This window comes from Cricetulus griseus, chromosome 5 (genome assembly GCF_003668045.3).
Source record: "Cricetulus griseus strain 17A/GY chromosome 5, alternate assembly CriGri-PICRH-1.0, whole genome shotgun sequence".
NCBI lineage: Eukaryota > Metazoa > Chordata > Mammalia > Rodentia > Cricetidae > Cricetulus > Cricetulus griseus.
Window position 1 is genome coordinate 55,893,774 of NC_048598.1, and position 26,887 is coordinate 55,920,660.

The following is a 26,887-nucleotide window of genomic DNA, read 5'->3' on the forward strand; positions in this document are numbered from 1 at the left end:
CTGTGAGTTCGAGACCAGCCTGGTCTACAGAGTGAGTTCCAGGACAGGCTCCAAAGCTACAGGGAAACCCTGTCTTGAAAAACAAACAAACAAAAAGAATATTGGGCAGGAGGGTAATCCAGAGGTGACTTCTGAAGACCCTAGCAGTCAGCCCCTCTGGAAAGGCAAAAGCCACTCTGTTAAATGCTTGCACAGGTAGCCATTGTGGACAGTGCAGAGCAAGTCACAAAGCTACAATGAGGACAGCCTGCTTGGGTGGCTGGTGGTGGTTGCTCTGAGTCCTCCTCACTTCAGGGTACCATGGGTCTGGGAGGACCCAGCACTTCCAGCCATGTTTGGGAAAGGGCATCCTGGGATTCATCCCACATGGCCCAGAATGCTTACGACATGAATATGATGTGCAGCTTTTGGAACAAGAAGAATGCAAGGTCCTGGAGGGCCAGGAGCTGGCCCTGCTGACTAAACTCTGGCAATCAGAGCTTCCCAGTGCCTCAGACCTCTTAGAGAGATGATCTCACCATAACAGGGAGGCCATAGGAGATGACAGGTCACATGACTGTTACTGGAAGAACAGAGTCATAGCAGTGAATATAGCCTTTTCAAGGTCACATTTCTGCCTACGGATTTATGAGTATGAACTTGTTCTGATGAGATGTGATTCCGGCTTTGTCTCCCAGCTACAAGCTGGGGTAAAACCTAAGTTCTGCTGTTTGCTGGCTGTGTCCTTGGCATGTTTTTTTTTTTTTTTAACCTCAGTGCTTTATTTCCTTGTCTGTAAAATAGGATAGTCACAGTTCCCATATTGTAGTATTATTACAAAAATTAAAAGGATTGTGATCTATTCTAGTCAGCCTATTATAAGACATGAAGGAAGCACCAGATTATGGTGGCTGCTATTATTATTATTATTATTATTATTATTATTATTATTATTATTATTATCATTATTATTATTTAGACAGGGTCTCACCATGTAACTTTACCTAGTCTGGAACTCATTATGTAGGTCAGGCTGGCTTCAAACTAACAGAGGTCCAGCTGCTTTTGCCTCCGAAGTGTTGGGAATAAAAGCATGCACCACCACACCTTAGTTATTCTTAATATTATCACTACAATAATCTCTACCACCCCGGGGCTGGCTTCACAGGAAAATAAGGACTTCCAGATTCCCTGTGAGTTATAGCACATATCTGAGAATACATGTGTGGGTTCACCTGATGCCTGTCTAGACTGAGCATTTTTAGATAGTCCTCTTTGGAGTTAAAAGGCAGGGAAGCAAAGGGGAAAAGCCTGGAGTAGGAACCAGGCAGCCAGCAGCTTGTGTCTCACTGGAATATTCATTACCTGGTCAGCTTGCTTACAAATACAAACTGAACTGACATTGCTGCCTCTGTCAACCACACTGAATTCTCAGAACCATGAGCTGTATATGCAAAAGGACTTTGTTGAGGGACTAACACATATATGGAATTTATATCATTTTCTAAACCATACTAGGGCAAATCTATAGGACCCCAGTTTATAACTACAGAGCTTATCAATGACCAGTAAGACAGGATATGATTTCCCAGGTCCAGGCTTAATTAAGGCCCTTGTCTCTACTGTCAACAAAAATGCTAATTCCCACCTGACCGTGAGGGTAGTTCCTCGTGAGCTGAGCACTGGAGAATGTGGATAGAGCTAGTGAATTATTTGTGTTCCCATTTATACGCCTCTTTCCTGAGGATAGGCCCAGCTGCCCACAAGGGCTTCAGAGGGAAAGGAGATGAGGGAGCAAACCAAAACACAAGCCACTTTGTTGGGTCCCGGTGACACCAACAAAGGTTGTCCGATGGGTGGAGGATGTTAGGGATGGGGAGAGGGGAGGACGGACGGGAGGGCATGGGATGACGAGGGGCACCAGCTCTGCCTACCTGCTGGTCCAAATACTCTAGGTTTCTTTGCAACTGAAGATCTAAAAGGTCATCCTACCCGGAGCCCGAGGCCAAAGGGCCAACCAGCAACACAAACAAACAGGAACACACAAAAGAAAACGATAAAAAAAAAAAAAAGAAGCAAAGTAGTTAAGAGTTAGCTGGGCATGGACATCGAAAAGTCTCTGTCTTGTCCTTTAAGTGGTGGAGAAGGGATGAGGGTCACACTCTCTTCCAACTGTTACCTCTGTTCCACCCTGCAAATGTGGTCAGATGGGTTTCCACAATTTCTGGGGGAAATGGGCTATTTCTGGAAAGGTACATTTGCTGTGAATCAAGGCTTTGAAGTCTTAACAGCAGTGTGAGCATCAGGGTGAGGAGTGGCTGTCCTCCCATCTGCCAGCCTCCTGCACCCTGGCCTCCCTTGCTGGGTGTGGGACAGATTCTTTAGTCCCCAACCCACTGATGTGGAGCGTCTGCACCTGACCCTCTGGTGGAGGTAAATTTCTCAGGGGACACATTTCAGAAGTAAAAGTAGAGATAGCAGAAAAGGGAGCAAACACAACGTGGAACTCTGTCCCTTCCCCACAGGTGGCATTCCAAACAAAGGCAAGCTTGAGGCAATACACCAAGGGGGAAAGTTCACAGCTCTAGTCTGGCAGTCCTAGGCTGACTTTGCATCCAGCTCATGCTCCTGGCTAGCCCTGCCCCTCCTCTTGCGTGCTGGTAAGAAGAGCTGAGCTGGGGGGGGGGCAGAGAAGGAGAGCCTATGCTCTCTGCTCTGTGCCACAGAGAAGGGGCAGCTGGCCCCAAACCCTGTCCTGGGGCTTGAGGCTTGGTGGGGAAGGAGGGGGTATCCAGAGACTTCTAAAGATACATGGGCCAGGTACTGGGCCCAGAGCATCCCTGGCACCAGCCCCAGTTCAGCTCCACCTTGGGTGGATGCAAGTGAGGAGGTCCTGAGGTGGAGTGGAAGGGAGGAGAGGACGTACCATCTTATCGTGGACCGTGGGGGATGGTGGGTAGTTGTAGGGGAACAGTCCTGCAGGGACTGGCCGCCTGTCTCCCAGGTAATCATACTGGAAGAGAAAGGGGATTGCAGAGGTGAGAGGATATGGCTGGGCTGTAGACTTCCCCACCAACTCAAGTTCAAGGTTAAGGGTGTCTGTATTCTATCCCAGAGCAGAGTTCAAATTAAAATGCACAGCAGCCCATTCACAATAACCTATCTGCGTCCTCAAGATCAGAGGACAGACCTCTGTCCTCTTAGACATGACACAATTTTTCGTACAACCTGGGAATGGGCAGGGTTCCTATTTAGAAGCCAGAACAACTCCCAAGGCAGCTCTCTTAGGGATGGTACCATAGGCCAGGCTCCCAGGGACAGATCCCTGGTTTGACAGGACACATCCCAGATATCCCAGCATTTCCAGCTCTTCTCAGCAGATGGTCTCAGGGGTTCAGGAGGGAGGGGTGGACTGGTGGCTCACCTTTGGGGAACTGATGGATCGCCTCATCACATAGGCAGCAGGGTCTGCATAGATGTCCTCACTCCTAGGTGGTAGCCGATCAAAACGGGCACTGGGAGAGCGCACAGGGGAGTAGATTCGGGCACGACTGTAGGAGCCCTGGCTGGGCGAACGGGGCACAGAGTGGGAACGGGGCTGCAAGGACAGGCGTCGCAGGGAGCCAGAGGCAGCATCCAGCTCATCATAATAGACTGGCTGTCGGGAGGGGCTGGGGATCCAAATGGTGCTGTCCTGCCGCCCATAGCTGGCCGGCTCCTTCCATTCACGAAGCTGGTAAGTGGGCCCACCCCCGTTACGGAAGGAGTGCCGCTTGTCCTCCAGGGCCCAGGGCGGACTAATCCTATCGTAGGCTGGCATGGAACAGATGCTGTCTGGCCGCACCCCTGGTGGGTAGTACTGGTAATCCTCAGGGTACTGGGAGGAGTAGGGGCTGTAATACTCAGGGACCCGGCGGGACACAGGGTAGAACCTTGAAGGACTAAGAGAGAGAGAGGCCATTATAAGAAAAGTAGACATCATGAACATCTCTACCCAGTCCACTTCCCAGACCTTCAGCTCAGAGTAGGTGCTTGAAAAGATGACCGGAGCCCCGGGGCATCGAGTAAGTACCCAGAGGAGGCCCGCCCGAGGGCACTGCCCAGGCAGGTTCTAGGCTTAATCTAGAGGTGAGAAAAAGTCCCACCCTCTATCAGCTTCCTAGAGCTGAAGCTGCACCATTCAGAGTTTAACCTGTGTCTTTAAAATGAAATGCTCTGGAAGATAGCTCTAGACTTATCTGCCATCTTCATATGAGTGTGAACTAGTTTACCAGGCCCTTTCCAAGACAGGTAGTAGAAGAAAAAGACTCAAGTGTACCATGCTCCCGAAGGATCAAAGTACGGCTCTCTAGTCATATGCTATCAGAGATAGAAGGCTCCCAGGACTTACAGCCAATTGCCCAAGTACCCAGTCACCAACAGTGAGATGCTAACTAGAAAGGTGGGCTTCTTCAGGGTCCAAGATCCTCCCCTGAGGCTTTACCCACAATCCCTGGAGCTCCCTACATCCCAAGCTCATTGCCCTGACAAACACTATCAGGCTCAATAGGTACTGCCAAATACTTGAAAGCCAGTCATCAGATAAATCCCTGTATTTATCCATGGAGCAGAGTGGTCATCAAGGAACAATATGACAAATGAGGTACCTTGTTTCCTTAAAATAACAACCCCCTCTCCCCCCAAAAACCCAACTAGCTATTAACAGTGGCTTTGAATCAATAGAGCTGTTTAAAATGGCGTAAGTTGTTTGGCTCCCAGTGAGGAGCACTGGATTCAGATGTTACAGGACCTGAAGCAAGGATTGGTGTTTAAGCTGAACAGCTTCAAGGCCTGCCTCTACACCTGCATGACTCCTGCCTGCCCCAGGCATGGCACTGTCTGTGTATCTGTCTTGCCTGTGTACCCCCCCCCCTGAGACAGGGTCTCATGTAGCTTAGGCTATCTTACAATTTACTATGTAGTGAAGAATAAACTCAGAACTCCAAATCCTCCCGCCTCTGCCTCCCAAGAGTTGAGATTACAGGAATGTGCCACCATGTCTGTGTATATCCTTTTCTTTGAAGGCAGCAAACAGAAAGACAATCAGGCAAGGATTTGGTCAAGCCGAGAGTCAGGGACTGTGTTAGCTTCCCAGCACAGTCAGCTTCCAGACGGTTCCCAATAAAGGGATGTCTCATAGGCTATGCCCCTTCCCATACCCTAGCTATAACAAGCCCTAGCCCCCGGGCCCCTCACCTCCGAAGGTCTTCGGATGGGGGCACGCCTCGGCGCAGGTTCACCCACTGCTGAAGCTGGTTCATGGAGCTTTTGCGTTGGGCAATTTTGTCGGGGTCAGTACGTGGTGGAAAGCTCTGCCGGTGTCCCCCAGTGTTCCCATCATGAGGTGGAAAAGCCGTGCTTCCTGGTCGGCTTGGGGAGCTATACTGCCAGCCATTGGGCTGGGCAGGCTGCTCCCCACCTCCTGGGACCCTCGGACCATCGGGGTAAGGACTGCCAGGCTCTGAGGCTGATTCGGGTCCAGATGGGAGGCCGTTGGCTTTCACCAGAGGCTCTTTTTTGACTTCAGGCCTCTCAGGCCTTCGCTCGGCCTTTTCACAGCCTCTGCCGTCCCCTTCCCCTCGAGTCTTGGCCTCAGGCTCTGGCTTGGCGAGGCTGTTGTGAGGAGGCTGCTGATGGATTTTGCTGGGTGGGATGTTCTCTGAGTCTGACTTCTCGTGGCTGCAGGATGCCAAGGTAGAGGCTGTTAGTCACACTGGCCCCGCAGTGTGGACTAGGGCAGGGGTAAGTGGGTTGGGAGGAGTGGAGAAGAGACAAGGGTAGTAATGGAACCAGGCCAGGGTGACACCAAATTCTGCTTCCTAAAGGCTTGTCTTTATTGCCGGGCAATGATGAGATAAAGTCAAATAACCCTCCAGCGAACACTACACTTTCTCTGCCCTCCAGGCCCGTTACCCAAATCACTCTCCCTTCTGCTACTGATATGGAGCCCAGCTCTTGGCTGTGGTGGCCCCTCCTTTTGGTCCTCTCTGTTATCTGTCTCCAATCCAGCCCTCCTGACCCACCGGCACTGTACCCCAGCTTCAGAGCAATAACTGTACTTAGCAGTAGAGACTAGTTATAGGTCCACCCCGTGTCTTTCCATGATTCCTGGGGACTCTTCATTGGCAGAATAGACAGAACACCATCTGCCCTCAGAGGGCTGCTATGAGATACAGCACGGTGGACAGCAAGGGTACAAGACATTGTCTCCTAGCAGGTAAACACGAAGGTCCCTCTCCAAAGCACAACCTTCTGGATCTAGCATCTTTAGAATGTGGGCTCCATAGGGCAGGAAGATGACAGGTTTTTATCCAATGTGCTCCTAGGACCTGGTATAGGATCTATGTCCTGGTTATTTTTGTTTGTTTATTGTTTGTCAACTTGATACACGCTAGAGTTATTTGGGAAGAAGGAGTCTATATTGAGACTATTACTATTCCTCTAAAACACAGGTCTGTGGGCAAGTCTGTTGGGCATTTTTTTTTTTTTTGATTGATGAATGATGTGGGAGGGCACTGCCTACCATGGACAGCGCCACCCCCTGAGCAGGTGGCCCTGGATGGTCTAAGAAAGCAGGCTGAGCAATCCATGGGAATCAAGTCAGTAGGCATCATTTCTACATGGCTTCTGTTTCAGTTCCTGCCTCCAGGCTCCTGCCTTGAGTTCCTGCCCTGACTTCCCTGGAAGATGACATGTCCCTGGATGGACTACAAACTGCAAGAGGAAAAAAACCTTTCCTTCCCATGTTGCCTTTGGTTTAGTGTTTATCAGAGCAGTAGCAGCGCAGACTAGACAGTCTGTCCTCTTTCTGGCGAATCTGCGAAGCAGACGACTAAAGCTCTGGCAATGCACAAGGATGGACCCTTGAGACAACATCCCCCTAGAGCTTCCTGTCCATAAAGCTTTCTTACTGAAACACTGGCCGGGGTCTGCACTGTGAGGCCCTTTCTTCTGGATCCCCTTCACCTAACTCAAGGCTCTGCATGGGGAGAGGAGAGGTAGGCGCCGAGAACACAATGTATTGAATGTTGTTGGGACTTCACATACAATCTGCAGTCCTCAAGCAGAACAAATCCAACTGCTAGATTTGAGAAGAGAAAAATCAGGTTCTGAGAGGTTAAGTCACTCCCCCCGATGTTACACTGTGGCCAAGTAGCTAACCTATGATTCAAACCTGACTCCATTTTCTTCCACAGTGTTTAACACAAACACCCTGGAACAGTGAGTAAATGACCCTTGTCTCGTGTTCCCAGACAAGCTTCAGTGGAACTCTCTTCAGACTCTTCCAGCTCAGAAAGGAGAGGAGGAACTGGTTAGGGGAGGTGAAATTCAGGCTCTGCAATTCAGGCTACTTAGATGCAGGGAGGTGGTCCTCGCTCCTTCCAGAGGCTCGTGCCTGTACAGTGGGCCCAGCAATGGCACAAAGCTGTGTACTTTTAAAGGTCTGTCTTTCCTTTCCTCCCTTCCATGTGAGGGACCCTGGTACTCACCTGTGCCGCACAGGCTGAGGCACTGACTTCTGGGCTGGAGGGATCTGTACCCGAGCAGCCTCGCCCATGGCTTGGATCCAGGCCTCCTGCTCCTCAGGGCTCTCTGCACTGAAGAAGTAAGTGCGGACTCCAGCGTGCTCTGCCTGTGGGGAGAGGCAGTGCGTGGAACTGGCCCCAGCCTCATCTACCCAGTTAACAGTCACCTGCAGGGAAAGGGACACCAACAGCCACAAGAGGAGCAGTCAGTCAGTCAGTCAGTCAGTCAGGCCGTTCACAGCCCCAGCTTCTTCCTACAGGAGCTTAAGGACCAGACAAGGAGGGTGGCCTGCAGCTACCTCTCGGGTACTGCCTGGGCTAGGCATCTGAATATGACCTCAAAGCCCAGTAACCAGGAAAGCAAGCCTACCTCTCCAGCCCGAAGTGATTGTAAGCAGGAGGGACAATTACCACAGCCCCTCTCCCCTTCAATTTCACCTTAGTGACAAGAAAATTACCCCAGGGCTGGGGCAGATGCCCCATCTCAAGCCCAATTTGACTACTGAGTAGCTGGCCCTATGCCTTCCTTAAGAGGAAACACCTGGGGCCCTAACCATGGCATGCAGGGCACCAGCACTAGCAAACAGACGGAACACACTACCTAGTTGATGGCCGTGAGCAGGCACAGCGGGCTGGAACCCAGAAGAGAGCTCCTGTCCAGAGGAGAGGGTCCTCATGCGGCCAGAAGGAGAGGCAGAGACAAGTCAACCGACACCAGAGGAAGAGACAGATCAGACAGTGAGGAGCCTGAGACAGGTAGTATGGGCTGTTCCCTTCCAATCAGTGTCACCACCCTGAAGGACAGCACTCAGCAGTGCCCAGCTCAGTCCAGCAAGGGATGGTGCACAGAGGGCATGCACTACGGGAATCTGGATATGGTGGGCAGTGTATCGGGGTATCCCAGTGTCAACCCCAGATATTCTAGCAGACAAGTTGCTATTTTGCTCCACCTTAAATAACGCATCCACAGAGTTCTGCCTAGTAAAACTCAAGGGGAAAAAAAGTCACAGGACTAGGTAGGTTCCTTCTGAGACCTTAGCACACTCTTCTGGTGACATCCTCAACTCTTAAGGTAGTTAAGGGCTGGAGAGATGGCTCAGTGGTTAAGAGCACTGGCTGCTCTTCCAGAGGACCTGGGTTCTATTCCCAGCACCCACATGGCAGCTCATACCTGTCTATAACTCCAGGTCCAGCGGATCTGGTATCCTTACACCAATGCACATAAAATAAAGTTAAATAAAGTATTTTTTAAAAGGTAGTTAAAATTTACATCACCTAACAGGGGCCTCCAGATGTGATTAGGAGTGTCATTCTGGCCTTGGCCCCCTTGGGTGCTGAGGTTGATGAGGGTTGATAGGGAAAGGCTAGGCCTTCTGGCTAAACTCAAGGGTCTCCTGAACAAGTCATGCTCACACCCTTCCTGTGTTTCCTGGCTCATCCTTCAGGAGACTCCCTTCACTGTGCCCACTTCCAACTCCCCCTTCACCTCTCCTCAGCCTGTCATTTTCTGGGATGGGACTGGACCAGGCTTCTTCCCTCTGGCTGGACAGCCCTAGCAGAGGGCCCAGTAGGAGGCAGAGCTGCTGAGGGGGCCCGTGCTAATGGACAGCAAGGGAGCTGTAAAGAGGGCAAGGAGCGGGCTGGGACTTGAAACTGAATAGCTGTGCCCAGAGCCCAGGAAAGCTCTACGGAACAAGAATATAGGGTTAGTTTGGTGGCGTGGGAGACACAGGCAGGGCTGGTGTGTTGTGGGGTAGGTGGGAGTCAGAAAATGAATCTGTTTATTCCATGAACAACCTATGTGTGCAGCTTGCTGGCTGGGGCACCAGTCACAAGGAAAATAAAGATTGCACTTGAGTTTAGTCACACTGGGGACAAAAACGTGTCACAAGGAACAAGGAGTAAACAGACCCAGCACCGAGTGCTTGTGACAGGAGAAGGCAGAGGGCCTGGGAAAAGACAGGGCTATTGATGGGGTGCAGGGAGGGGCACCAGCTCCTAATATGAAAGGAGCTGGGGAGCTGAGGGAGGGGGTTGAAGAAGCTAAGGCATTCAACCATAGCCAGGCAGGGACAGTTCCTGGCTCCTCATTATTTGCCATCCAAGACTTGTGCTTGGAAGCCACAACAGGACAAGCCTGATGTCTGTCTGTCTCAGCTCCCCTCCCTTCCCTGGGGGTGGGACACTGAATGGCACCGGTCGGAACCCTTTGTAGGCCACTGAACATAGCTATCACGTGGGGCCCTTAAAGAGGCAGTGCAGGACCTGGGGGAAGGAGGAGGGCGTGAGTGGCTGGTAGGCACAGTAGTGATCTCTAGGCTCCACAGAAGGGTGTGTTTCAGTCATTCTAGGACATTTATCTGATGCCTGCAGCCGGCACAGCTCCAGTTTGGAGTATGTGGCTCTGACAGGTCTGGTATGAAGGGCGAGACAGGCTGTGGATGGTGTGTGGGTGCGAATGTGTGTGTGGAGCAGGACTGTTTGTTGGTTAAACAGCCTGTTCCTGTTTTCCCAGCTAGAACCCAGCTCCCTGGAGTTAGCGTTTTATTAATTGTTCATTCTGTTCACACCTCTGGCACACGAGACCCTGGGAGGATGGAAACTAATTATTTGCCAAATAGGTCCCTCCCTGTTTCCAGCAGGCCCCGTGTGCATTTGCCCACCTCTTGTACCAGAATCTGCAGCGCAGAAGAGCTGTGGAAGTTCAGACACCAACCTAGTGATACCTGTAGTTTCTGTCACATTTTTTTTAAAGCCATGGAATTGGGTTTTAAGGATACTGGAGAGCAATTCTCACCTGGGGGAGGGAGGGCTTTATACTAAGACGAGCAGAGCTGATATTATTATTTCATGTTTTGAAAAGTAGCCTAGGGTTTTTCGTATCACAAAACACAAAGGGCATGGGATTTTTATAGTTTTTAATGGGTCATGAATTTTTAAATGTGGAAAAATACTGGCCTAGGATGAGCCAGCTGCAGGCACAGCTTTGCTGAGTAGATCCCCCAGGGGTTCTAAGGGAGTGACACTGAACAGGAGGCGAGTCCCATTTTCTTGTGCGCTTGTCCTCTCAAATTGTTGTCTGCATGGCCAGGGGTGCATCTCCATGGTAGGACACTTGTCCAGGATTCATAAGGCCCTGGGTTCCATCCCCAATACCATGGGGCTGGGGTAATGCTATCCCCATCAGATTTGTAACTCAAGATTAAAACAAAATTCAACTCCTAATATTCTCTAAATGTTAAAATTTGAGTAAGTTTGACTTGGGGGGTGGGGTGGGTGCCTCCATAGCCCTAGGCTCAAAGTAGAAAGGAAACCTATTCAGAAAAGACTTCAAGAAGAGCCCCACCCACCACAGCTTTGCCCTGATGGCTGCTGGCCATCCAGATGAATCTATGGGTCACTGCCTGCCCTTTTCTCTGCCACCATACAGGGGCTTCTTAAGGTATATACTCTTTAACCTGCTCTAGCTTCAAGTTCTAGAAGAGCAGACTCCCTCGTTTACCCTCCCGGAAGGGGAAGTCCAGCTGACCTTAAACGTGTGCTTCCGGCTGATGTTATCTGAGGGCTGCACAGCTGCCACGCGGAAGCTTAGCAGGGGAATGCTGCCCAGGATGCTCTCCTCCTTCTCATCTGTCAGGGAAACAGAGGCACAAAAGTGTGTGTGTGTGTGTGTGTGTGTGTGTGTGTGTGTGTGTGTGTGTGTGTGTGTGTGTATGCGTGCGCGAGAGCATGCGTGTGTGTGCATGTGTGAGAACATGTGTATATGCACACACTCACGTGTGCTTGCACTTGCCCATGCATGTGAGCGAATGGTGCTGATGCAGAAGCAAGGGCAAGAAGCTCTTTAGCCTTGCTAGGATACACATCAGCGAATATTCCATGTATTCGTTTTGTGTCAGGCTGGTTCAATACCTTATTAGATCCAACACTCCTAACTGACCCACTAAGAGGCTCTACTATTCCCCCCATTGTCACGTGATATACTAAGTGATTTGTCCAGGTTCCTTAACCATTAAAAGTGGAATCAGTTTTAAAATTCGGGAAGCCCAACTCCAAAGCCAGCGTCCGTTACCCCTGTCTTATCTGTCCTGTGTTGATAAGCAGGACAGTTTCAATAGCAATACATAGAGAAGGAGGCAGGATGGAGGTACTTACTCCTTTGGGTAATGGTTTGGGTGTTTTTGCTGTGAGATGGGGCCCTGTGTGGCCTAGAATTTACTATGTAGCCCAGACTGGCCTTGTGCTAATGACTCTGCACCCTGGAATCCCCAATGACAGCATTGCAGCTGTGAACCACCACACTTTGAGGGTAACTCTTTCTAAGGTCTTGCTAGGCCTCCGTGGCCTGCTAGGCCCTTCCCTGCTATGGATGCCATTAAGGCCCCTGACCTCAACAGGAAGGCATGGTCCCAGGATCAGGCTACTATACAATTCATCCTAGATCTTGAAGGATTAATGCCAGTGTCCCAGCCACAGAAAACTGACTCATATGGAGCACCCTCAGACCATTCCTCTGTGGCTCATGAGCATCCTTTGGCATGCCCGGGCCTTCTCTTCAGAGACCCTGGCTCCTTCCTCAGTCCTGTCCCATGCTGGTTCTAGAGCAGGGAAATTTCTAACTCTTTAGTTCTAGACTTTCCTCTGTCCCTGTTCCTGTATTCACAGCCCCTGCTTGGCTATGACTCAGAAGAGCAGCTCCAGGGCAGAGGGTGAGCTGGTACAGCATGTGTTTGTCGAAGTTAATGATTGACCTCACTGCTCTCAGAAGGCGGGAGGAAACCATCACTGCAGGTAAGGGAAGCACACAGCCTCTCTCGTTTAGAGATCATCTCAATCTCTCTCTTCTCATCCCTCCTACCCCCTCCCCATGGCAGCAGCTTGATATGATGTCACCACTACTGTCATCAGTTAGCCTTTGCTTGGGTCGTCTGGGCTCACCCTGACACATGTTGCTGTGTACACTTTAGAGTAACTTCCTGGAAGAGACTGTGCCAGAGTTCATCAGATCTTTGTCCTCTGGTGGTGGGGCAGAGGAGCCTCGCGTGTGGTGACAGAGAGGGTAGAGGCCAGGACCATTTGTTTATCCAGTATTTCCTGAACATCTTCCCTGCAGCCCAGCTTTGAGTGCTGTGGACTTCACAGTAGACAAAATGGTAGAGAGTCTTATATGCCCGATCAGATTGCATATTCTGTTGGGCCAGGAGGAAAATCAACCTGAGGCTCCATGAGGAGGTGACTCACAAACAGTAACTAGTGACCTCCTCCTCCTCCTTGTCCTTTTCCAACCCTTACCCAGGAATCTCACCATGCAAATGTTGGCCCTGTTCAGCTGCTGTATCATCAGTTGGTACCCAGAACTGTTGCCTCCTGGGTAAGTATTTATGGCTAGGGATTGAATGAGCAGTGGATGAATCAGCTGTGATGCCCATTGCCACACCCCACTAGTGCTAGGAACCTGTCTGGAGAGACCCACCTTCCAAAGCAGAGCCCAACAGCAAGGCAGGATAAGACAGCGTGGTCCATGGCTGCCCCTGCCCCAGCGGCGCTGGGGTAAACTCACCTTTGTAGTAAAAGAGGCAGCGATCGACCAGGACAAACCAGCGCTTATTCCACTGCTTCACCCCGGAGCTGGCCTGCAGGATGCACAGAGAGACAGATGGGGAGGCCATGAGCTGGGAGAGGAGGCAGAAACAGCAAGAGAGCTCTGCACTAGTTACAAGGACAGCCGGGCTCCAGCCGCTAGCACGTGGCAGCAACTCCCCTGAGATCTCAGTCAGATGCTGGGAACTAACATCAGATTATTGCCTGTGACTTTCCAGTTCTGCCATTCTCAGGCTCTGGGCCCCGCTGGGGAGGATAAAGGGGGCAAAAGCTATCCCAGAATGAGTGAGTAGAAGAGCAGACAAGAATACAGCAGTGTCCCTCCAGGGAAAGCTGGTAAACTCCAGGACTTGAAGCCACCCCAGCCCCACACAGCAAGGGGGTGTGCAGGGAATGCACCATGAGTTGCTCTGATGGGATTAGTGAGCTGGCATATTTCAAAGTCATTGCATCGGCCCAGCAGGTGCATCAGCTTGAATCCCCAAATTTGATACTAGTTAACTTTGGGGAGGTTTTCAATTTCTCAGACCTTTATACAATTGGGAGACATTCAGAGACAACAGGAAAACATACCAAAGGACACGTGGGCTGCTGCGACTACAGAAGACTCACAATACTATGAAGAAAGTAGTGGCTGCAGTAGGCAACACGGCAGGGTGGCCTCACCTGTTTGAAGAGCCAGCCAGCCTTGGTGACAGGGGCACTGGGGTTCCTCTTCATGGAGTGTGAGCGCTTACCAAAGGCAATGGCTTTTCGGGAAGTTCGAGTTGCCTGGAGGGGCAAAGGCAGCGGTTAGCCAAACTCCCCTCCTCTCCTTACAGCTTTGTTGGCAAGGGAGCTGTCCTTGCTAATGGGCGTACCTCTCCAGTGGACCCCTGGTGCCCTCTCAATAAGAGGCCTGGTTGTGAGGCTTTGACCCTCTACTAACTCAAGGGTGTGGCCTTTTAGTTCTTTGGATCTTCTGATCTCGAACATGAGTTTCAACATACTAGTTGTTGCATAGTTTTTGTCTTTTCTTCTTGGTGGAAAGAAAATAAGATTTCTGAGTTTCCGCTTCCAATTTCTCTTTTATATTTATTTACTTTGTGGGAGGCACATGCAAGCCATGGCGAGTTTGGAAGTTAGAGACCAATCTGCAGTCTTAGTCCTCTCCTTCCACCAGGTGGGCTCTGGGGATCAAACTCGGGTCATTGGGCTTGGCCGCAAGTGCCTCCCTGACTCCGAGCATCCAGCAGGCCCCAGTTTGCTCTTTCTTTTGTCCCCCTACTCTCCTCACAGCCACCTCTTGCACAAAGCTTCTGGCATGCACACAGCTTCCCCCCATCATCCCCTCCGCATCCTGTCCCTGTCTCACACCAGACAGTCCACAGAGCCGGGAGGGTAGACAGTGCTCCTGGCTCGTCACTGCCATGTGGTGACATCACTCCCGTGTCTGGCAATGCCAATCTAATTTCCTTGAGCACTGTTAACGACCTTTCAGCTTAACCCTTCTCCTCACCGTCTGCTCCCGGAGCAGACTGCTGTGTTTGTTTGCATTTATTTTGTTCTGTTTTTAGTCTAAGGATTTTGGTGTCATCCTTTTCACCGTAAGACTTGCAGTCACCTCGGGACACCTCACTACTCTTGAGTATGGCCCACCCAATGCTCCTTTATATGACCTTATGTCCTCAACGCCACACCATGCACGGAGAACCCAGCTACTCTTGGGACTGTCTCCCAGACCCTGCCAGCACCCCAAGCCACCTCACCACCTTCAACCCTACAGGAACACTTTCCAGTCACAACACTTTATTTTCGGGGCTTTCTCCCCTGACTCCTCAGCTCTCCCAGCCTTTCTATTCACCCAGAGGTCAGCTCTTCACCCTTCCCTCTTTGCTGGATCCACACTCTACTTCCTGGTTTGTTGTCCATCCAAGCCAGTCTCAAAAACCCCACCTGCTGGCTTCCTGCTTCATCTTTTCTGAAACTCAATATTCCAAATGAACCAAATCACTCATGTCTTCTGTGAACTCTCAGGAATTAAAATACTATTGAAGGAGCTGGCAGTGGCGCTCTTACTGCACACACACGAGGTCACCAGAGACCTTCAGTCCCCAACCCCAGTTGGGATGAGACCCGAACAGCAACTCCACTTCCCTCTCACACTGTCTTCCCAAGTCTCCCCACCCTCCAACCCTTTCTCTCCCCTGTTCTTACAGCCAGGCTCTGTACACCCAACTCAGGAAACCGTAGCTGTAGGACGTGCACTTCCTCAATTTCATAGCCTTTTACCTAGACAATTGCTGCCTTCACCACCACCTTTGCCTTTGAAAGAAGCATCGCTCTCCTTGCCAAGGGTGATGCTTGTGATCCCCAGCCTCCTCAGATGCTGCCCCACTGACTGTCTCCTCTCAAACCTGCCCCTAAGAGGCAGGGGTGCAGTTCAGCAGTAAAGCACTTGTTCTTGCCTACTGTACAGAAGACACCTGTTTCCAAGCTGGCGGCGGTGGTGCACACCTTTAATCCTAGCACTTGGGAGGCAGAGGCAGATGGATCTATGTGAGTTCAAGGTCAGTCTGATCTACAGAGCGAGTTCCAGGACACCCAGAGCTGTTACACAGAGAAACTGTGTCTTAAAAAAAAATAGACAGCAGTTTCCATCCCTGGCAACACCCCCCCACACACACACACACATGTTTGCACACTCACCATATTAAAAACAGTTAATTTTCTCAGCTGTGCTCATCACATAGGAGAACTGAAATTTCTCTGTACACACAGAAGACCAAGTCTGCAATATCTGGCTGGGTCTTGACCAGATTTCTGCGCCTTAGTGCACAGGCCCTATCTCTCCCTCACCCCCATCTTCCTGTGCTCCCTCATGGGGTAAGGCTATCCTCCCTCTTCCACCAACTCCAGACTTAATCTCTGAAGTCCAGACAGCCTCCCCCTACACTACAAAACTGTCCCAGGGACCCACACAGATGAGCACATACTCACACAGACACAGACACACATCATTAACATAAATATACATTTTTAAAAGGCGGGTGCTGCAGGAGCCTGAAATCTCAGCAGTAGAGAGAAAGGGACAGGAAGGTCCCTGGAGCTTCAGTGAGTTCCATGCTCAGTGAGAGACCCTGGCTTAAAAAATACGGTTTGATAGTAAACAAGGAGGACCCTAAAAGAGACAAACATTGTCCCCTGGAGAAGGGGAAAGGATCAAGATCCCCTAAGCAAATTGAGAGCATGGGAAGAGGGGGGAGGGAGCTACGAGAATGAGAAGGGAAGAAGAGGAAGGATACAGAGGTCATGAGGGAGCAGAAAGGTTGAGTCAGGTGTAGATTAGAAGAAAGGATATGTGATAGGTAGGGTTTTAGTTGGGGGGGGTGGTAGGGGAGGACGGGAGGGAGAAGGGAACTGGGATTGTCATCAAACAATCAATCTTGTTTCTAATTCAAATAAAAAAATGATTAAAAAAATAAGATTTGAAAAAGCACATGAAGATGACACCTGACATCTCTAGGGTCCACAGACACGTGCATCCCACGTGTACCCCATACACACTCTCCCTCTCACACCCCCATAAACATGCAAATCAAAAACACCGTTCTGAGCTATTTCAAGTGTTTCAGAAAAGCAGGAGATGTCACTACAATCATTCCTTTCTGTTGCTGTTGTTTTTCCCCTAATAAGAAAAGGCAAGTAGAGCCAGGCCTCCCTTTGAGTTCCTCTCCATCTTGTTACCTTTCTCTTCCCCAAAGGCAGCCACTGACCCAAAATCAGTCTTCTGTCCCTGGTTATACACTTGTGCGGCAGAATGGCTATAAATATGCAGCCCCGCTCTTCATCTTTGTACACTTTACATAAGTGATATATGTCTCAGAGTCTGCAACTTGCACAGTTGTGTTTCCAATGCACCCTTGTTCGCACACAGACACACACGCGGTTTAGGGAGAGTGCTCTGCATGAACACACTGCAGTCGGGGGACCCCTCTCTTAGTGGTTTCCCCTGCCTTTCTCCATCTCCTCTCCCATGCCCTCTCAACCTTCTGTGCTCATCACCTCTCAAACTGCTTGTTGTCAAAGTCTGTAAGTTCCACAGTCACTGAGCCCAAAGGACACATTCCACCTCCTTCTCTATGGATGACTTCTTCTTCTTCCCAGGGTCCCCTTTCCTTCTCCTCCCATGCTGACCCCCACCCCCAGTCATCTCATCTTTCATGAGAGATCCTTCTGCTGTCCCCTGAGATCAGTGGTCCTTAAGAGAGTGAGAGATTTTGTCTCCAGTGGACACTGACAACAGCTGCAGACATTTTTGGCCGTGACAACAGGAAAGGTGGTCCTATGGGCATCTAGCAGGCAGAGGTCAGGGTGCTGCTTGACAGCCTACACTGCTAGAAAACCCCGCCCACAAAGTGTCAGTCTCAAATACTAGTAGGGCTGAGGTAGAGAACCTTGTGTGTGGAGCCCCATCTTCTGTGAGGCGCTTGTCTGGCTTTCTTCCCTTCCGCTCTGCACTGGGTTTCTGTACCTTCTTGATTGCCCACTGGAGCCTACAGATGTGCTGGTCAGCAAGGATTTCCCTAGAGATCCTGTGATCCTCCTAATTGACAACATTTCCTGTTTGACAGCTTGCCTAGAGGCCTGGACTTACCCGGTTGTTGGGCCGCTCTGGAGGAACTTCTGACACCATGTTGTTGGAGTTGTCGTTGATGGTAGCAGAACGTTTCCCACCTGTTTTGTTGGACATGTCCAAGGCCGATCTGAATTCAAGTCAACAAACAAACAGAGGGAAACTAGTCAGAGCCATGAAGCAACGGAAAGCACTAAGCCTGCCCCTGCCCTGCCACCCACTGTCCCAGCCTCAGCACCAAGTCCCAGCCTGAGGTGCAGCTCAGAAGTTATCTCAGCGGCTCCTTCTGGGATAATCTCCCATTTCTTCTCTGTTCATTTATGGATGTGGCTTGTGTTTTGTTTGTTTGTACGTTTTGGTTTTTTGAGACATGGTCTCTCTGTGTAGCTATGGCTGTTGTGGGACTCAATCTACAGACCATGCTGGCCTCGAACTCACAGAGATCTGCCTGCCTCTGCCTCCCGAGTACTGGGATTAAAGGTGTTCACCACCACCACCCAGATGGCTTGTTGTTTTAAAGTTAGGGTCTCACATAGACAAGACTGGCCTCAAACTCACTATGTAACTGAGAGTGATCTTGTACTCTTGATTCTCCTGCATCTTCGTACCAAATTCTAGGATTATAGGCATGTGCCACCCCATGTGGCTTTCTCCTGTTTAAAAATCTAGACTCTGAGATAATAGACTACCCATTGCTCTCATCTTATTTTGAGTCAGGGTCTTACTATACAGGCCTGGCTGGTCTTGAAACCAAGATCCTCTAGCCTCAAGCTCCCAAGAAGCTGGGATCACAAGCATGTAACCACCAGGCCTGCGTCCTTCTATTTTAAAGGTTCAACAGCATACATAAAGCCATGTATGTGATCCCAGAGGGAGGGCAATTCATTGATCAAAGGCAGTCGTGGCAAAGGACAGAAAGCAAGCAGAAGGAAACTTACGGTTTCAGGTTAAACTTTTTGTTCTCCTCTGGGTCCTGGCCAGTCACTGGGTGTTGAAATGTGTTGCGTCTTTCATTGTGGCTGCAGAGGACAAAGAGGGGAGAAAGCTGCCATCAGCTAGGGAGGGCAGAGTCACAACACAAAGGATGGGAAACCACAGAAGGAGCTGTGGCTCTGTCCCCCAGTGGGACAGGGGAATGGCTGGGCAGAGTACTGGATGATGCAGGTGGGTGGGGTCAGGGAAAGAGAGAATACAGCCTGGTCACCTCTCACTGGTTCGTGGTTAACCACCTGCTGGAGATCCCAGGCTGTCAGCAAGCTATACTCAATGCATTCAGTGGATGGGAGGGAGGCTGAAATGGGGCTTTCCAAGCCTGAGTTGGACACAGTCGAGATTTCATGCAGCAGTTTCCCTCCCAGGGACAGCGCCTGCCAGTGCTCCCCACCGAAAATGCTTGCTCATAATTGGCTGAAAGAACTCCCTTGTGACCTTGGACTCCTCTCCTGCTCTAAGCACCATCTCTTTCTTCAAATGTGTCAGGAAATTCGCAAAGTCCATGATTGAGCTTGGGCTGGGTGTTGTAGAACCACCAGGGTCTATCAAGCAGTAAGGTCAGAGCTGGCCTAACAGTTGTACCTGACTGAGGGCTGCTATGGCTCAGAGAGAGGTTGGGTGTTGAGCTGAGAGCCTGCCAGGTAGCTGGGGGAGCAAGTCCCAGGGGTTGGGAATGAGGCAGACAGGAGCATCAGGAGAAGGTGCCTGACAATGTCAAGCCAGCTCCTGGGTGAGCTCTCAGGGGACATGCAGAAGAGAAGCAGCAGAGCGCTCTTCCAGGGGACCACTCGGTAAGTGGGGACCACTTGGCGAGTATGTGATAGTGTCTAGCCCACAGGGTGAGCTAAAGGTCCTCCTCCCTGACACCTCTTCAGAAATAGAGAGCCCAGCTCAGGCTCCAGCTGACCGTAAGAGCCAGTCATGGGGATAGAGACTGCTAAAGGCACTTAAGTACTCTGCTCAGCCAACCTCAGGCCAGCCAGCACCTTAGCTAAGTGTGCTTAACTTGGTCCTTCCACCTTCTCCCACTACCCCAGGATACATCCCAGCCCTCAGGATGCCAGCCGAAGCTAAAGATAATATCAAAGGATGCTTTCTTTTCTGCCCAACCAGTGCTGTTCAGATCAAACCCAGTATGCAGGAGAAAGAGGCACAGCAGGCAACCACTTCAACCTCTTTGGAGATCTGGAGTTTGTAGCTTGAACTGGACCTAAAACTTGACCAGCATACATCAGGCCTGAGTTTAAACTTCGCACATTGGTAACCACCCTCTGGTTCCTTAGTTAGGCCCTCCCCATTCCTTAATTTTATAAGGATGCTCCCTCGATTCGATCACAGGGAATCTTTGCAAGCAGAAGTACCAGCCTGTCACCATTGTCCTCAGGCTTTGGCTCCCAATAAGGCTGAGGGCAGCAATCTGGGACAACAAAGGTCCTTAAAATGCCAAATTCTCTGTTTTGCCCTATGTGTGGCGTGCCTACCTGCTTCCCACCCACCCTAGCCCTCCAGGCCCCTTCTGCTCTGTGTTCCTGGGAGCACCCTGCAGGCAGTAGTTTAGACAGTCGCACACAGAAGCAGTCCGCTGTTGCCCAGCTCAGTTTTCCAGGGCATGGCACACCTCTCCCAGGCCTGAGCCTCCTACCCAGCAACCCTACAAACAATGCCCTCTTTCCACCAACTGGTAACAATTTCAAAATAGCCTTCTCTCCACAGGCACTGCAATGCAGTAGCTACTGACCTAACTACTCTCCTCTCAGGTCATGGTCATCTTCAGCAGACCCCTTACCGCCAAACCCTGGATTCAAACAGGAGAGCAGCCAATTCGGCCTGCTCTGATTTCACTAGGCTCATGGTCCACAGAGGAAATTCCTACCTCACCCGTCGATCAGCCCGAAACTTCAACATCTTTTTGGAAGCTCAGTCCCCAGTTCGGCAGCCTTAGAGGAGCCACCAGCCACCCTGCTGCTACCATCCCTCTGAGAAGTAAGTCCTTGGTTCCAACTCTTAATGCTGTGGCAGAGATGCAGGGCGGGCTAGGGCAGGTTCCATGGGTTGTCCTTTCTCCTGGCGCTAGCACTGGAGAACAGGGACAGGGCTCCCTGTGGACAACGGGAGGGGTTGCCCAGGTGCCCTAGGGGGCCTGTGGCTTCCTAGCATTCGCCTGAGATGCTACTGCTAGAGGGCCGGAGGCAGAATAAATGAAGAAGAGAGGACCTCCTCCCAGTTCGGGTTCCAAAGAAGGAAAAGCAGAAACGGAGAGAGGTATGCACGGAGCAGGTGTACGGCTTCCAGGTAGTCCGACCTCACTGAGCTAAGGACACCGAGCAGCTGGGCGGGTGGAGGAGCATGGGCTGCATTCCCATCTGCACAGAAACGCATGCCAGCCCGACCTGCAGGGAGACGGTGCTCCAGCCTCTCCAGCTCCCAGCCCAGACACAGGCTCTGGGGCTGCAAACCAACTTGCTTCTCAGAAACCTTCCAAGCCCTTCTGAGGGTTAAAGCATGCTTCCGGTTCATTGGCTGTTATTGTTGCTGTTGCTGAGAAGCTGAGGAGAATTGAAGAAGTCTCCGTTCCCTCCTCTCAGCCTGTCCAGCTTTCATCTGTACAGACAGGAGCAGCTGTACAACCGGCCTGACACACTCCCCTCTCCAGCAGCACGGCTCACTTGCCCTCCGTGGGTGCTGGCCCAGCTGGTAAGACGCTGGACATATGCAGCCCGAGCGGGATGGGCGAGATGGGCGGGATGTTTGTGGAGCCCCAGCTGCTGGCAAAGATCAGCTTCTTTACTCAGAAGTGAAAGGGAACCTTCCTCCCGAGGCTGGTGAGGAAGAGGGCAGGGAACGAACGGGGCTCGAGGTGGGGTCATTGTATATCTATTGCTGCAAATCTTCCCAGATGCCAGATGATAAATTCCAGCTGGTGACGGTCAGATCTGCTCGGCTAGAAGGTTTGCATGGATGCGAATTCCCCCGAATAGGTCAAGGCTAGTCAAATCTCCTCTTTCTCACCGGCCTCTGTGCTTTAGGATTCTTGGGCTGCAAGGCCTTCTGAAGGTCACCTCCTCATCCCCCTGCCTCCAGACAAGCTTATTCTCTTATCTATCAGTCCTCGTAAGAGCCCTGGAGGTTTGTCAAGGACTCCAGCAAAGGAGGACCCAGGCTCAATGTCATCTTAAACAGCCACCATACTCTTCCTGATACTGTCTCAGCTCCTCTGCCTTCTATGTGCTGCTACTTCACATGACAGCTTCCTTTCTGACCAAGGTGCTTCTTTTTGCAGCACCGGGCATTGTGTTGACATCATAGTCTGTTATTATGGCAACTCTGTGATATCACAGTAGACACTAAAAGGGCAGGACTGATCTAATTATTTGGACCGAGGTCAGAGGAACAATGGGATCAGTAAACAGAAAAATAAATGGACAGCATTATTATTTAACCCATGAAGAGATGAATTGGCCAGGTGTAACCAGGGCCACGACTGCTGATATTTAAACAGCTAATCCTAAATCCAAAAGGTCAACATATTCAGTCAGTTAGTGGGGCTTTGGTCATTGATTTATCTTGGTGACAGGAGACCTTAGGTCTGGGGTTGAACCTGTTTCGAGTTACTTGAGCCTTCTCCAGATGCCTTCTTGAGTTCCCTGTCTGCCCATCACGGGTACTCAATAAAGTTTTGTTGAATGAACAAATGAATAGATAAAAGAGACTTCCAGTGCTCTGGTGTCATTTTTAGCCACCTGAATTTGAAAGTTGATATTCTGTTACCAAGGGCTTCCCTATCTTAGCTCTCGCTCTCTCACAATTAATTACTTCCTCTCCGGGAGGGAGGCTCTGTTTCTGTCCCTTCGCCCCCTCACTCAGCTTCCCTGACTGGATCCCCCTGAATATATAGCTTGGCTTTCATCCATCTTCATTAAGAGAAGAAGAAAATTAAGCTCATCTGAACAGGAGGAAGGGGGGGTGTATTGAGAAAATGAGTTTTCTTCCTCTAGGAGGCAAAAATATCCCCCTTCTCTTCAAACTGAGCTCAGGGGCCTCCCACAGCCTTTGCTCAAGTTAAATTACTTCTCTGGTACCATGTGAAGGCATCACAAGGGATGGGGATGGGGGACACAGACTCCTGTGCACTGAGAGCCCCCAGATCCTCAGGGTCAAGTCAGAACACAGCAGGCCTGGCTGGGGCTCCTCACCATTACCCTGCACAGAATAACAGTTTTCTTTTTAAGTAAGGCAGCAGGAAAAATTTACCAGGCATAGAATTAATCATTTTTTTCCTCCTCTATACTTCCTTTAGGGATATCAGAATGCTCCCCCTTCTCAAGGGTAGATGCCTAAGACCAGACCCAAGGTGACCTTTCAAATCCCACTCCCCCAAAAGTGAGAGACTCAGGAAGAAAAGACTTAGCGACTGAACAAAGAGCACCCTTGATCTCCAGAGTTGCCCAAGAGGTGGTCACTTCTCTACTGGGCCTACGAGAGAGCTCACTTGGGAGTGCCATGAGCAGAAAGGGAACTGGGCAGGTCAGTCTTCACTGTGGGCCGCATCAAATCTGCAGCATGGCCTCAGTTGTTTAGACCTTAGCTTGCTCATGGGCAAACAAGGCCTCTTCTAATTCTGTGAATTAATTCCTGCAAACTTGCAGTGTGAAATGTTTCATGCACAACACAGGGTGGCTATGCATATTATGCTTGAAAATGATCAAGAAATACGCTGAGTGCACAAGTGAGAGTGAGGAAACCAAGAACAGAGTCTAGAACAGTGCTCAAGATTTGGGCTGGGTGGGGGACGGGCATTCCACAAGTATCAAGACACATTCCCTCCACCTTATTAGGGTACTTCTGTGGTTCAAGACATCCTCATCATCTATGTGGTGTGCACCTGGCACCATACAGTTAAAACCAAGTCTTCATCTCCCTGAGCAAGCATGTATGCACACGAGCAAGCACACAAGTGCACACACACACACACACACAGACACATAGACACACACAGACACACACAGACACACACAGACACACACAGACACACAGACAGACAGACACACACACACACACACACAGTCAGACAGACAGACAGACAGACAGACACACACACACACACACACACAGACACACACACACACACACACACACACACACACACACACACCACTCCCAGGTTAGGTGTCCAAAACTATCACTGTGATAAATACTGAAAACCTAAGGAATACACTCCACTCCTTCTACCCCCTGTACCACACAGCTTCATTTCCATAGACCCTGAGAATCTGCCAGCAGAATCAGCTTCGACCATGCTTCTCCACACTCAGAATGCCCGTCACCAGCATTGAAGTTCATAGGCGGCCAGGACAGCCAGGGATGGGCAGGGGACTAGCCCCTCCGGCAGGGGACTAGCTCCTCCAATTCCTTCTTTCTCTCAGCCAGCAAATTCCAGCGGGAGACTAATGGCAGGGAGGGCTGTGCAGCCAACAAAGGGAAGCTTGGCTCTTGCCCTGTTCCCCTGTCTGGGTCTCATCATTATTGTCAAAGAGCCTTATCTACCCCAGCATTCTGTCCCAATTAAAAACCAGCTCAGTTTACATCTCCAACTCTCTAGACTGCTGGTTCCTGAGGCTCCCTGGCTGTCCTAGGAGAAAACACTTTCCTTAGCCAACCACTCCCCACAGCAGCCTCTGCTCTACCTATGATTGCTGCATCAAGAAACCAAAGGGGCGGGCGTTGGTGGCACACACCTTTATTCCCAGCACTCAGGAGGCAGAGGCAGATAGATCTCTGTGAGTTGGAGACCAGCCTGGTCTACAGGCTGCCAGGACAGCCTCCAAAGCTACATAAACCCTGTCTGGTTGGGGGGGGTAGGGGGGGTGGGGGTGGAATACCAAAGGGAGGAATCAGGGCCCAGTCAGCACTTCTGGAGGTTTTTAGATGGAGACAAAACTGTCTTTCCCCTCTCCACCCACAGAGCAAAATACTAGTTCCAAGGTGCTAGGAACAGCTTCCAGCTGTCTCCTCTCACTGGCTTGCACTTACGCCTCCTTTCTTTTCTGACCTTGCTCCATCCCTGCTTTTGATGCTACTGTTATTTCCAATATGGTATGAATGCTGTGCACTCCTAATCAAGTCTGGAACACCCTAACATGCTAGGACCTTGAATTTAATCCAGAGGACAGGGCCCAGTACCTGCCCCTGCCCATTTCTCTCTAGTCTAACATCCCCATTCCACCCTGAGTGGTCAATAGCACCTTCCCCAGCTGTGGTGGACAGAGTAGGGAGAGGATACCTTAGGACAGGGAGTTGGCTCAGTTCCCGGGGTGGGGGGGTACACACTGTGGAAGCATAAGCCAGGGCCCTGGGCGTGCTCCCTTCACTCCCTCCCAGCCCATGCAGCTGCCCTCCTGTTTTGTGGCATGGTCAGTTTACTCCTATCACAGAAGAGGGGACAGCCCAGGGCACAAAACAGAACATACTCCACTTAGGGCAGAAAGAGATCATACAAGCAAACTCACGCAACTCTCCTACCCTACACACCTCAAATTATCTTGTCTTATTAGTTATTTTACTCTGTGGGATTCTAGTGGTCTTTTGAAAACTGGCAGCAACATGGGTAGGTGATCAATGTAATTCCTCCCTGTTAGCAAGTGAAGAGCTGCTTGTCATACCTCTCTAGGGTCAAGCTAGCTTCTCTGGCCAGTGCCTGGGACCTGGCTGCCTCTCCATAACATAGAGCTCAGGAGGTTAAACCTGGCCACAGGTCCTGCCACAAACCCAGGCCAGCATCCTCTCTGGCCTATTCCAGTGGTGGAGGCAGCTGACTCTAAGTGCTCAGATACTGATGGTCTGTCAAGTAGATGAGAACTACAGTGAGTCCTGAGACCCAGGAGCCACTATGCTCCAAATAGGGCATGACCCTTAACCCAGCCCAGGTTGGAGAAGTGGAGTCAGCTCATTCTCACCGTCCCCATGCTGTGCTATGGTTGCTTTGAGGCAAGGAGAAAAATGGAGTGGAAAGAAAAATGGAGCAACCCCAAGTCCCTACTTTCCTCCCCACTGGCCTGCCTGACCAGCCAAGCCAGATAACGGCAGGGGAAGGCAGGTTCAGTCCCCTTACCCCAGATTCCTCCCTTCCCTTCCCTCTCTTCCTGTCTCCCATTCTTTTCCTCCAGGGTGCCTTTTTCCAACAGTCAGCAGGATTCCCAGGGGCAATGGGGCAGAGCAATAATTAATTGGGCTTGTTCCCTTCCCTCTGAGTTGAATCCCAAACTTTTGCCCTTCAGAGGCCGAGGGTAGTATGCTTCTGCTTCCGGGACTACTGAAGGTCATCCAAACCATATTTCTTCACTCCTAACTCAGCAGATATGATTCTGATGTCCACAGGGATCAGCATCCCCACCCAGCCTGCCCCATGGGAAGGAATTTTACAGTGAGTGTTTGGACAGTAACCAGCCAGACTGACAGTCTTGCTTCCACATCCTCAGAAACATCCCGTGCCTTCTTGTTCCCCATCCAGCAATTTGAGGTTGTCAAGCTGTTCAATGCCTGTTTCCTCATTTTTACAATAAAACAACAGGAGTGAGTGATGCCTTGCTCCACAGGCTGCTCAAACTTCCCACCAGACCAGATAGCAGAAGAAATATAGGCTGCACCACTATAAATGGGGTATGGACAAAGAAAAGGAAACTCCCTGCTGTCTGGTCCCTAACCTGGGCTGAGGTAGGTTAAGGCCTAGGACAGAGTCAGGAGGTTTATCGTCCTGGCCACAGTGACTGGCAAAGTAGCAGCAGTCTCCTTGGGCTTTCATAGGCCCTACTGTCAACCTCTCTGCACTCCTTATTCCCCAGGATGAGGAGTTGCACAGTTCAGTGTGAAACTCTGGTTTCACAAGGCTAGGAGAACACAGCAACAAAAGTTGCTAATACCTACCAGCTACAGGTCTGGAGACAATGCATATGGGGTGGGGTGATGATGCCTGGGTGCGGGGGTAAGAACATCCACTTACTAACTGCCCACAGCCTGAGTCTTTAGGGCTGTGCCCAATCCTTACCTCCTGCCCAGAACTGGAATGCTGAAGGGTGGCAGGATTGCTCAGCATCCCACCCATTTCTTACTCCTTCTCCTGGCCAACACACTCTGACTG

General features: G+C 50.7%; 1 protein-coding gene across 11 annotated transcripts in view; it reads right to left on the reverse strand.

Moving 5' to 3' along the window:
• The window catches only part of Plekha6 (pleckstrin homology domain containing A6), a 118,129-nt gene that overhangs the window by 23,721 nt on the left and 67,521 nt on the right, over positions 1-26,887 (reverse strand). For 3 of the 11 annotated variants that reach the window (XM_035445496.1, XM_035445492.1, XM_035445493.1), the window contains exons 2-11: positions 18,699-18,779; positions 17,782-17,890; positions 13,812-13,916; positions 13,105-13,177; positions 11,074-11,174; positions 7,509-7,711; positions 5,215-5,697; positions 3,404-3,920; positions 2,906-2,992; positions 1,914-1,967 (exon numbers count right to left, since the gene is read on the reverse strand). In XM_035445496.1, the coding sequence (XP_035301387.1) occupies positions 1,914-1,967; positions 2,906-2,992; positions 3,404-3,920; positions 5,215-5,697; positions 7,509-7,711; positions 11,074-11,174; positions 13,105-13,177; positions 13,812-13,916; positions 17,782-17,877 (1,719 nt within the window). In that variant the 5' untranslated portion in view covers positions 17,878-17,890; positions 18,699-18,779. Of the gene's footprint in view, positions 1-1,913; positions 1,968-2,905; positions 2,993-3,403; positions 3,921-5,214; positions 5,698-7,508; positions 7,712-8,145; positions 8,693-11,073; positions 11,175-13,104; positions 13,178-13,811; positions 13,917-17,781; positions 17,891-18,698; positions 18,780-26,887 lie in introns of those variants that run through there. The other 8 variants (XM_035445502.1, XM_035445495.1, XM_035445497.1 and 5 more) reach the window with 5 other exon arrangements.